The 12,553-nt window shown below is 50.4% G+C and overlaps 1 protein-coding gene across 1 annotated transcript in view; it reads right to left on the reverse strand.

Moving 5' to 3' along the window:
• Positions 1-6,295: 6,295 nt before the first annotated feature.
• Positions 6,296-12,553, reverse strand: part of DIPK2B (divergent protein kinase domain 2B) — a 46,909-nt gene continuing 40,651 nt past the window's right edge. Inside the window, exons 4-5 of the mRNA XM_058712436.1 lie at positions 9,415-9,703; positions 6,296-7,986 (exon numbers count right to left, since the gene is read on the reverse strand). Coding sequence (XP_058568419.1) covers positions 7,646-7,986; positions 9,415-9,703 — 630 coding nt within the window. The 3' untranslated portion in view covers positions 6,296-7,645. The remainder of the gene's footprint in view (positions 7,987-9,414; positions 9,704-12,553) is intronic.

Raw genomic sequence — 12,553 nt, forward strand, 5'->3', positions numbered from 1 at the left:
TGGCTCAGTCGGTTGAGCATCCGGCTTCGACTCAGGTCATGATCTCACGGTTTGTGAGTTCAAGCCCCCGAATCGGGGGAAGGGGAGGGGAGAGGAAGAGAGAGAGACATGGAGGAGGAGAGACAGGGAAGGAGGGAGAGAGAGAGAAATGAAGAGGGAGAAAATGATAAAGCAAACATGGAAAAAATTAAATAGTTGAGAATACCAGTACAGGGTATATGGCAATGATTTGTACGTTCCTTTCAACTTTTCTGAGAGTCTGAAAATATTTCCAAACAATATTAGAAAAAAGGCAGAAAAAAAATGGTAGGTGCTCTGGACGACCAGTGGGGGTTTGCCAGCTGTGACCTTCCCTTAGAGACCTGAGTGGGATGGTTGAGGGGCTTCCGATGTTGGGAGTTTTTAACCTTTTCCCTGGAAGCTCACTGGTCAGTTCTCCTGCCTGGGGTGGGGATGGGTTTCAGCACACGGGAGGGCACAGAGCATCTACTGTGCACACATGCCCTTGATCCCCTAGTTTTCAGTGTGACTTACTGTTCTACTCTCCCTGCTGTCCCTGAAGACCCTTTGATTTACTGTTTCCAGGCAAGGAGTTTCCAATATTTTGTTGCGGCTTGGAGGGCCATCACCTGGCAACGAAGGGAGAGGGAGATCGGGTTCCATTTGCTTTTTATTGGTTGATTGATGGATTGATTTACTTTTTAATGTTTATTTGTTTATTTTGAGAGAGAGAGAGAGAGGACAAGCAGTGGAGGGGCAGAGAGAGAGAGGGAGGGATCCCAAGGTGTCATCGCAGAGCCCCATGTGGGGCTCGATCTCACTAACCTCGGTCTCATGACCTGAGCCGAAATCAAGAGTCGGATGCTTAATGGACTGAGCCACCCAGGTGCCTCCATTTGGGTCTTAAAGTGGCCTTTTAAGACTCATCCTTATTTCAGCCTTCCCTCTTACTTCCTGAAGGATCCAGTGCTGCTGACTCCTCAACTTTTTGGGAGGTTTCGTGGTGTATGTAAGTTGGGAGGGTTCTCAGCATTCTTTGCTGCCAGCTCAGGATTCTGTTCTCTGGGTCCTGCTAAGTTATTTGCTTTCCAGCTTTCAAAATTTTGTTTCTATTTTTCTCCTTTCGTTTCCCCCTGTGTGATAGTCTACGCCTATTAAAAATTCCACTTACTCCCATTTTTGTAGAGGTTACAAGTGTTCAATCCGTGATCTTTAACAGTCAGTCTGTGCATAAATCTCTCTGCATTCTTGATTACTTCCTTTGGATAGCATCCCAGAAGTGAAATTATTGGGTAGAGTGTGCAATCTTTTTTGAGGTTCTTGATGAACTTTGCCAAATTACTTTTCAATAGGATTATATTTTCACCAAATTTCCATGACGTGCCTCTTTTCCTGAATTGTTGCCTGCCTTGGGTAGGATCAGTAAAAAAAAAAAAAAAATACAAAAATGTGTTTTGACAACGGGACTATCAGCTCACTTTTGACACAATTCCCCCTCAAGAAGGATTTTTCAGAGAGAAGCTCCAGGTAGGGGCAAGAGGCAGAAAGGTGGATTCAGCCAATTGGGGAGGGGGGTGCAGGGGTGTGAAGGGAGATCTTCATTTGTGCTACATGATCTCTGTACATGAGGCACCATGGTTTGTGGGTAGAAGGGAAGGAATCAGGAGTGAGTATGTGAGCCCTGAGTCTCTACTGCTTTCGATTGTGGTAAGGACAATGAGCATCACTCTAGAGTAAGCCCCAAATGGGTAACTGGAGTCTTCCTTTTTTTTTTTTTTTTTAAGTTCTATTTTCTTTATTTGAGAGAGAAAGAGACAGTGTGAGTTGCGGGGGCGGGTGGGGGGGGGGTTGGTGCAGAGAGGCTCTACACTGTCAGCGAGGAGCCCAACACAGGGCTCGATCTCAGGAACCGTGAGATCATGACCTGAGGCGAATTTAAGAGTCAGACACTGAACCAACTGAGCCACCCAGGCGCCCCGAGTCTTCTTTTTAACTCGACTCAGTCTCCATGTGTTTTTCAGAGTCAGGACCATCTTATCACACAGGTAATGCCTTCACGTTTTGGGATATGTCTTTCGTTTCATACAGTACAACTCCACTGTGCAAGCCAACTTCCTCACCTGGTGGCCAACCAATTTCTGCCTCATTCACTGAGTTGCTTTTCCCCTTTTTATTTTGGGGGGAATATTTGAGACTTTAGACTAGAAATATTTTAGACTTATTTTAGACTTACAACAAAGTTCCAAACTGGTAGACAGAATTCCCACCCGACATCCCCCAAGCAATGAACACTGATGAGATGCTACGCGCTAATCCAAGAGACCTTCTTGGAATTTCACCGACTGTCCCACTGAAAAGCAGCCAAGCAGCCCACAGTAGCTGGGCACTGGCCTGGCATCGTGAAGCCTTCCCCTTGGTGGTGCTCAGAGCCGGCCTGGCCCTCACAGCTGGGCCTCCGTGTTTTCTTTGAACATAAACAATTCCTCACATCGCTAACATCAAACAAGGCCACTCGGTGACCACAATGAGTCAACACAAACAACAGGATCATTGTTCAACCAAAAAGAACCCAACATGTCCCCCCTACCCTGGCTACTATGAGTGACTGCTGCTTTGATAACTACAGGGTTAGCCTGCTTCATTCCTCCTGCCCTATAGACGGGATTTATGGAGATGGGCAATCATGGATTTACCCCCACTTCTTGACAGCATCCAATCCAGAGCAAAGCCCCCCTTCCTTGAACTGTCCCCAAACTCACCCAACAAGCTCTAATCCTCTAAGAAGTCCTTTCTGACCCCCTCTTATTGGGACACCTTATGTTGCTCCTTGGGGTGCATTTTCTCCTTGTTCCAAGGAGCAATAGACCCTACTTTTTCAACTTGTGGGTGGGTTCCTGGTAAGTCTTGGCTGGTGGCCATTGACACCACCGATGTCCTTCTTCTGGGTCAGGATCCAGACGAGGATCCCACGTTGCATGTAGTTCTCAGGTCCCGTTAGTTTCCCCCTCCCCACCCCCACCCCCCAATCTGTGACAATTCTCTAGTCCTTCCTTGCCTTTCATGGCCAATCGTAGGACGTCCCTCAACTTGGTAGATGTTATCTCATGAATTCGATTGAGGTTTTGCATTTGGGGCAAGAATACCACGGAAGTGATGCTATGCCCTTCATGGGGCATCATGGTGGGGAGCACACGATGTCTATGTGACTCATCACTCCTAATGTTGACCCTGCTCACCTGGCTAAGGTCACATCTGCCAGGTTTTTTCACCATCAAGTTCCTATTTTTCCTTTCACGCTTAATGAGTATGTTGGTGGCAAGATAACTTTGAGATGATGCAAAGGCCCTGTTTCTCATACTTTCATCTACTAGTTTTAGCCCCCACTGGGGATTCTTGCCTACAACTATTATTATTACTTTTTAAGTCTATTTATTTGTTTTGACAGAGAGCGAGCGAGCAGGGGAGGGGCAGAGAGAGAGAGAGAGAGAGAGAGACAGAGAAGAGAGAGAATCCCAAGCAGGCTCCGCAGTGTCAGCATGGAGCCCTGTGCGGGGCTCGATCTCACCACTGTGAGATCATGACCTGAGCCAAAGTCAAGAGTCCGACGCTTAAGCGACTGAGCCACCCATTGCCTGCAACAATTATTGGTGTGGTGTTGACCAAGTGGTCATTTTGCACTCCCACCCTTTCTTCTACATTCATGAGTTGGAATTCTGTAAGGAAGAGCCCTCGCCTTCCCCGTTTATTTACTTATTCGTGTATTTATTTAGATCAGTATGGTCATGTAAGAATGGATGTCATTTCTGGGTTATGATATGTTGCTAGCATTATTTATTTTGTGGCCCTTTTGGCTGAGAGACCCTCTGTTCGTGCCCTACATTGGCAAACACAGAATGCCTGTATGTGCCAGGCTCTCGAGACACACTGTCTTATTGAAATAAGACAGCAACCCCGAGAAGGTAGATCTCCACCCCCCACCCCCCTGGACTCCGCCCCCGCCATTTTATGGAGACTCAGAGAGGTTAAGCAACTTGACCCAGGTCACATAGGAACCAGCAGAATCATTGTTTGAAACCAGGTCTGTCTGATTCCAGGACTGTAGATCTTTCCAGAAAGAACACGAATCCAACAAAATATTTATGTTGAACCCTAGAGGAAATGGTCAGGCTCACGGAATCACTTATGGGTGGAAGTCAGATGTTACAGGAGAGGTCTGGAAGGCGAGGGACCTAAAAACTGTCACTCTGAGTGAATTGCCTGAACTAGTCTTCTCCTTTGAACAGCCCACCTCATAGCTACAGCCGGTGGAGTCCTTTCTCATAGATCAGTTCCTTGGCCATGGTGGTGATGAAGTGTTTTGTATATCACCTCTGATCCCACACCTAGTCCCCTTGGTTGTGGAGGTCAAGTGAGACCCCAGTGAATCCCAGGAGCCCTCTACACCAAGGTTAACAATTAGTATTCTCAAGCACCCAGGACCAGCTTCACGGGCCATGCAAACTGTACAGTCTCACAGGGCTTGCACTTAATTTAATGTTCTGTGGTCTCGCAAATCTCAATACCGGGAGGCCCCACTGTTTCGTTTTCTACTAGCCCCCCCCCCCCAGATTATGTAGCTGGTCCTGCTATAAAATGGCGGTGGCTAGCAAAACTCAGCAATACACTCTGAGGCCTCCAGTAGGATTCCCGAGGACTGAGAATGTACCACAATGATAATCTTTGTGACCCAAGTCTCCTGAGTGCTGACTCAACCCGTCTCCCGGCCGTTGAGGGGAAAGAGCCGTTCTCAAGGAAGCCCCTCTGTCCTGTCTATGGCCAGCATAATGTCGTAGTCTGTTCGGGCTGCTGTAACCAAACACCACAGACCTGGGGGGGTGGTGGTGGTGGTGGCTTGTGAGCAATCGAGAGTCGGTTCTCACAGTTCTCACAGTTCTGGAGGCTGGGAAGTCTGAGATCAAGGCGCCGGCCGATCTGGTGTCTGGTGAGGGTCCACTCTCTGGTTCCTGGGCGGCCATCTTCTCACTGCGTCCTCATTTGGCACAAGAGACAAGGGGGCTCTCTGGGGTCTCCTTTACAAGGGGACTAATCCCACCCACGAGGGTCCCACCCTCAGGAGCTAACCACCTCCCAAAGGCCCAGTACCAAGCAGCATCACACGGGGGGGGGGGGGGGGGGGGTAGGATTTCAACGTAGGAATTCTGGGGCGACACAAACATTTTGTCTAGAGCACACGGTCTGTGACAAACACCAAGCCAGAAGGGCTGGAGAATGCAGTCGTTGTCCTCAGCAAGAGCATTTTCCAAGCACCCGCTCTGTGCCCAGCCCGGTTGCCGTGGGGAACACAAAAGGACCCCATGTCACCGCCATGCTGAGGGAGCTCCCAGCTGGATGGCGGGCTGGGACACAGATCTGGAACCATCTGAACCTCAGCCCTGGGTACAGGTGCATACAGTGGGCAGGTCCGGCGTTGGAACCTGTCACTATAGACTGGCGTTGGGGAATACTGCAGGTCAGGTTCTTGAGGAGCAGACGCTAAGACAGAGTGTGGGGCACGTGTCAGTTTCCTGTGGCTGCTAGAACTAATTACTACAAAATGGGTGGCTTTCAGCTGCTAGAAATGTATCGTCTCGTAGTGCTGAAGGCCAGAAGTCTAGAATCAGTTTCGCTGGGTTGAAAGCAAGGTGTTGGGAAAGGTGGTCAATCCTTGCCCTTCTAGACCAAGCCAGAGGGCAACGGTCTCAAAGACTCTCAGGCAGCCCAACCCTGCCCTTCCAGAAGCTTGGCCCGTCATCCTCACTATTGTCATTGCCCTGGGGATGGGGGGTGGGGTAGTGCCTGGAACAGTCAAAGGGCAAACCCCAAAGACAACCAATCTGGTGGACCACAAATACGACTTTTCTTGGCCCATCTTTGAATGTGAGTGAAGGGACCCAATGTGGTTAGGACAGGGTGAAAATCAGCAGGTGACGGGGAAGGTAGGAGGGGCATGGACTGGTAGCAGGAGTTCTGGAACTATCTCAGCGAGTCGCTCTTCCTCCTTGGGCCTCAGTTTCCCCGTCTGCCGTGTGAAGCCTGTTAAGTCAGGCATTCTGACCTAAAGGTGGTGATTCAGAGGGAAGAAAGAGGAGGCCGACCGGGAGGTCCCTGAGAGGAGAGGGCTGACAGGGAGGCTGGACAAAGGTCTAAAGAGCCCCGCACTGAGGTTTGAGGTGCCGGGGCAAGACTACACACAGGGGCCCACATAGTATGTGGCTAAATATTTCAAAGGTATGAAGCAAACTGACAGACTGTCGAATAGAGTATGTTTTGTTGGCTGACCTTGAAAAACTATTTTTTAAATGTTTATTTTTGGGAGAGAGAGAGAGAGAGAGCACGCGAGCAGGGGGAGGGGCACAGAGGGAGAGGGAAACAGAGAATCCCAAGCAGGCTCTGTGCTGTCAGCACATTCCCCGACGCGGGGCTCGATCTCACGTACTGTGAGATCATGACCTGAGCCGAAGTCAAGAGTCAGACGCTTAATGGACTGAGCCACTCAGGCGCCCCCCCACCACCACCAAAATTTTTATAATGACCTGTAAGGTCAAGTTGGAATGCACATTCTCAGACTCCTTAGCCTCCTGCACTGGAGGCTGTTGGTGATGACAGAGCTGGCCTGGGGCCCTGGCTGTGACTGCGGTGTCCTCACAGACCTCCTGCTCCAGGGAGAAATCCATCTTGGCGGTTAGGCCAAGGCCACGCTCGTGGCAGGCTGTTTTCCTGCCAGCGACCGAGTGCAGCCGGGATATAAGGGCCGTCTGGCCTGGGGAGACTCGGGGCTCCTCTGACGGCTGGCTTGTCCTCCAGGAAACCCCAGCAGCCCTGCCGAACCTTCCTTTAGATTGTGCAGCTGACCGTCTCTCCCTCACTTGGGCTCAGACTTGAGTTGCTCCTTCTTGCCTTCCACGCGGGCATCTTTTTGAATCCGATTCTCGCCCCTCTCACCCCTGTCCTGACACCTGCTTCTCGGAGCTCCTGGACCGACACATCGCCCCCCCTCCCCAGCCCACCCGTCATCGCTTCTCACTCTTGGCTCACCCGGAGTGTGGCCCTGTCCATGGGTCTCCTCCCCCCGACCGGTGGCAGTGTGGGGAGCACGGCAGGAGGGCCAGTGTGAGCACACAGAGAGCAGGCAGGGGGCCCCTCTGGTTGGAGTCTAACAGGGTCTTGGCCAGAGGGCCTCCCCCTCCCCCTGCCTTCCCTCCCAACGGCCCCCACCTCCACGGCTCTGTCTCATTTGCCCTGCCTGCGCACACTTCTGGAACATTCTGTAACCACCGGCAGGTGTCTGTGACCCTTCACATCCCCCTGTCTTCTTTCACGAACTCGTGAGTCTGATGGAGAACAGGGGACACTGAAGCTCCGAGAGGTCCAGGGAGTGTCCACACCCGAGTCTGCCACCGCCTGGCCCTGGGACAATCACATCGTGTGACACAAGCCCCCTCTGGCTGTCAGCAGGTTCCTCGGGTCCTGGGAGATGAACGTGCATTTCTCCTAATGTCTGGGGACACAGCCGCCTCTTTGCACCCTGCAGCCACGCGACTGGGGGGGGGGGGGGGGAGGAGCCAAGGATGTGGTCCCCACCGGGCCACCAAAGGCCCCGGGCCCCTCAGAACTTTTCATTATACTTGCAATCCGGGTAGCGGTAGGCGAATCTGGGGTCGCAGGTTCTCAGGGGCCTCAAGAGGTCCTTCAGGCGGCTGGCGGCCCCGAGGACTTCGGGGTCTGGGCTGGCATCCTCCCCACACCGAGCAAGGGCGGCGTCTATCTCGTCCTGCACGGGGGAGGGGAACTTGCCCTGGAGAAGCTGAGGCAGCACCCGCCGACACACCAGCACCAGGCTTTGCTTCTCGGGGACGGCGTCGCAGGAGGGCAGCGGGGCCCGGCAGCCGGAAACCAGGCAGCTGAAGATGTCTGGACTCTCTTCTGCCCCGGCGGCCGCCTGGCTGCCTGGAAGAGAGATGGGAGATGTTAGACGCCCTGCAACCGGCGGGGGGCGCCACTGGTTAGACTTGCGGGGTGAATGGTGCGGCCAGCGCCCCGGCGTGTCCCGTCACCAGATGCAGAGTGTCGGGGACACAATGGTCCCGGCTGGGAACAGCAGTGGGACGGGCTCTCTGTGCTGCGGTAGGATGAAGCCTGGGCACGGAGCGTGCGCTTGTCCCTGCCACAGGCTGGGTTCGAATCAGAGGGCTCGCATCCGCACTGCGATGCTCCCATTATAATGACTCAATGGGCGAGCCCCAAAAATCGCTAGAACCGGATCCACTGGTTCTTTTTGAGTCCAGAGTTGGGAGAAACAACAGGTGATTCAGAATATGCATTCAGTGCGACCGACAGGCGCAATAGTTTTCGTATCCCCAGTATTATGGAACCAGACTCATTTCTTCTAACTTGATTCTTTTTTTTTTTTTAATGTTTATATATTTATTATTCTTGAGAGAGAGAGAGAGAGAGCACAAGTGGGGAAGGGGCAGAGAGAGAGAGGGAGACAGAATCCGAAGCAGGCTCCAGGCTCTGAGCGGTCAACACAGAGCCCGACGCGGGGCTCGCGCTCATGAACCGTGAGATCACCACCTGAGCCCAAGTCAGACATACAACTGACTGAGCCACCCCGGCGCCCCCTGACTTGATTCTTCTTAATAAAGGCAAATCAGGAAGCAAGTGTGGCTTAACTGGCCTGTCTTCGTAGGCCTTCTCGTGTAAGCAAAATCGGAGATCAGAGAAGAAAATCCTCTGTCCTCTGATTGGGTTCGGAAAATCCGGTCACCACTAGAAACTGGGATGTTCCAAAAGTTCTAGAACCCTGGATGAGCCGGGGCACATGGGGAGAAACATGATTCACTCATACACCTCAATTGATGCTGTGGTTTTTAGTCTGAACATTTTTACAAAGCGAAAGTGCCGAAATGGATGGCAACGTGTACCAGTGAATCAGCCAGATATGTAAGTTTCAGATAAGGGCTAGAAGCATCTGATGTGCAAGGCTCTGAGAAAATGGATCCGGTGGTGGTGTGTGTGTGAAGAGGGGGCAGGGTGAGTCCCAGTGTGCCCAGACCGAATTGGGTCAACAGCAGCGCCCTGAGGGTGCAGTCGGGGCCGGGCCACGATGCAAAATGCCTCCATGGCCAAGGTCCAGTTCCCCTTTAGAGATAGAGTCGGAGCACAGACTCAAACGGGGGAGAAGGACATTTTACGTGACAGCTGACACCCCCCCCCCGCCGCCCCCGCCGACCGTGGGCTGCTCTCACTGTGACACCCAGAGACTGGAAAGACCCGGGGGTGCGACCTCCCCCTCCCCACTCAGTCACCCCTCCCTGCCTCCTGTCACCCTGACTTCCCCTCTGACAGCTGCTCAGCCGGGCCCACGCTGGGTACCTTCCTGCTTGTCGATGACGCCCAAGGCGCTGGCATCCCGGATGAACAGATGCCCGTTGTTAAAGATGCCAAACGTGCCCGCATCGACGTGGGTGAAGTAGAAAAAGTAGTTCAGATCGTTGCTCCTCAGGGACTCCAGGACCCCGAGGAGCTGGTAGGCCAGGTCAGCCGCCTGGTCCGGGGCCGCGCCGTAGAATTCCCGCAGAGGGCTGGTGCTGGTGCTGACCAGGAATCTGCCGCAGGAGCCCAGGTACTTGGGCAGCGGCCAGCCCTCGGCGCCGGGGAAGATCTGGAAGCGGGAAGGAGGACGCATTAGAGGATGAGAGAGAAAAACTTGCCGGGACACCTGTTCCCCTGCCTCTCACCGGCAGCACCCAGAGGGATCAGCCTTACCGGGCACCCTCCATCTCCAAACGCGTCCGCCACGGGGCCCTCAACCCCCCCCCCCTTTTTTTTTTTAAGAGTTGAAGAGTCGAGAAAATATGACCAGTATTTGGGATTTCACAGATACCAGTGCCTAGGAAGAGGCCATGGGCTTAAAAAAAAAAAAAAAAAAAGAGGCTTATTTAAAGAGAAATATTTTTAAAATGTTTATTTATTGAGAGAGAGAGAAACAGAGAGAGTGGAGAGGGGCAGAGAGAAAAAGAGAGAGAGAGAGAGAGAGAGAATCCCAAGCAGGCTCCTCCCTGCCAACGCAGAGCCGACTCGGGGCTTGAACTCACGAACCATGAGATCATGACCTGAGCCAAAAGCAAGAGTGGGATGCTTACCCAACGGAGCCACCCAGGGGCCCCAGAGAAAAATATTTTTTAAAATGACAGCACAGGCACCAGGTTCTGGGATAGAGCCAAAATCATGAAAGTGGCCCCTGGTGGCACAAGTTTTGGGAACCATGGCACTGACTCTGGGTGAATCTGCCTGGTTTGGGTAACTACCTAATCACAAATGCCCCCCCCACTCCCAAAACTGGAACCTTCCAACAGCCTGACACTGATCTAGGGAAGCATACCCCAGCGGATGTCCTTTGTGTCCTCACAAGAGCACCACTTGTGTGGATTTGGGAAATGACAGAGGGAGGCGGGAATCCTGGCTGGTCTTTTCTTGACTATTTATTGAAGCAGCTGTATCTAGAATAGTTCCTTCCTTCCTTCCTTCCTTCCTTCCTTCCTTCCTTCCTTCCTTTTTATTTTGAGAGAGAGAGTATGAGCCGGGAAGAGTGCGAGGGAGAGAGAGAGAGTCCCAAGCAGGCTCTGCACTGTCAGCACAGAGCCCGACGTGAAGCTCAATCCCACGAACCGTGAGATCGTGACCTGAGCTGAAATCAAGAGGCGGACGCTTAAATGAGCCACCCAGGCGCCCCTAGAATGGTATTTCTTTAAACCAGGGGGAAACGGCAGAAAGGATAAATACCACTTTTTGTTTCTTATTTTCCTTCTTTAAGAAAAAGAACTGATTCCCCTCTTTGATGATTTTCTGTGGCCTTCTGCCCCTTTTAACCCATCTGCATGTTGTGAGGCTCTCCCACTATTGCCATAGAGGGAGGTCTTGCCCTCCCCTCCCCCAGCCCTGCGTGGATGGAGGGTCCCAGCCCAGGCCTCTTGGGAGTTGGCTGCCACCACTGAGGTTGGGACAACGGGAAAGAAGACCCTCGGGGGTCACTAGGCAGGTTTTAGCGGAAAGAGTCCAGACCCGGCACTGGATTTGGGTCCCAGACGGCTCTGGGTTTGGGTCCCATTGCTGACCTTAGCTAAGTGACTTGTGGTCAGGTCACCTCATATCTCGGAGCCCCACCCACCTCATCTGGAAAGGGGGACAATGATAATATTTCCGTGCAGTTGTCGAGTGGTCGTGATGTAAAGCATTCAATACAATATCCAGTACCTGGCAGGTGCTCAAGAAGTGAGAGTAGCTCATTATATTTCAAAATAGTAATCATGTATGTGTTAATAAATATACATTCACGACACAGTAACTTATACATTAATATATTAATGGTTATATAGCAAATCATATTATGATTATTAATATATTATTATATATGCTATCATAGAATTATAACTCATTTTATATATTTTATATTATATTTTATTATATTTTACAAATTATATTACACATAATGATTAATTTTATATTATAGTCTATTATTATATTTTACAAATTATATTACACATGATTAATTTTATATTATAGTCTATTATTATATTTTACAAATTATATTACACATGATGATTAATTTTATATTATAGTTTATTATTATATTTTATAAATTATATTATGCATAATGATTAATTTTATATTCTATTATTATATTTTAGAAATTATATTATGCATAATGATTAATATATATATTAATATATGATATATAATAATTATATATCAAATAATTATAGATGAGAAATATATTAATGTATCAGTTACTAATATATGATAGAATATGCAATCTAATTGATATAACAGTAATTATTAATTATGCACAATTAACAACAGCATATGATTATACTTAAAGTTACATTAACATGATGAAGTTAATAATTATAGAATTAATTGTGATCATAAATATCAAGTGTCTTTGCTGGGGCGTCTTCTTCCTCCACTTGTACCTTCTCCCTTTCCTTCTCTTTTCGTTCTTTTGTTTTTTTAATTGCTTTTTCATGTTCATTTATGTATTTTGAAAGAGAGAGACAGAGCATGAGCGGGAAAGGGGCAGAGGCAGGGGGAGACAGAGAATTGCAAGCAGGCTCCACACTGTCAGTGCAGAGCCCGACAGCAGGGCTCGAACTCACAACCCACGAGATCATGACCTGAGCCGAAATCAAGAGTCAAGAGTCGGATGCTTAACCGACTGAGCCACCCAGGCGCCCTTCCATGTCTTTTCTGTCCCCCTCCTTCCTCTTTCTCCCTCCTCCTCTCTGTAGCCCTCCTCCTTTTCCCGCTCCTTCCCCTCACTTCCTAGTTTCCTTTGTGCCCATGGTGTGAGCATCCTGATTCTTGGCATTTGGGGGAAATGGGTGCGACTGGGCTCCCCATGTTCTGTGGATGCTTGTTGACTTGCTCGGTGGCTGCCTCCAGCACTGGATTGGAAACTACAAGAAAACGGGGAGCCACCATGACTGCCTTACTGATCAGTGTATCCCCAAGT

This window comes from Neofelis nebulosa, chromosome X (assembly GCF_028018385.1).
Source record: "Neofelis nebulosa isolate mNeoNeb1 chromosome X, mNeoNeb1.pri, whole genome shotgun sequence".
Taxonomy (NCBI): domain Eukaryota; kingdom Metazoa; phylum Chordata; class Mammalia; order Carnivora; family Felidae; genus Neofelis; species Neofelis nebulosa.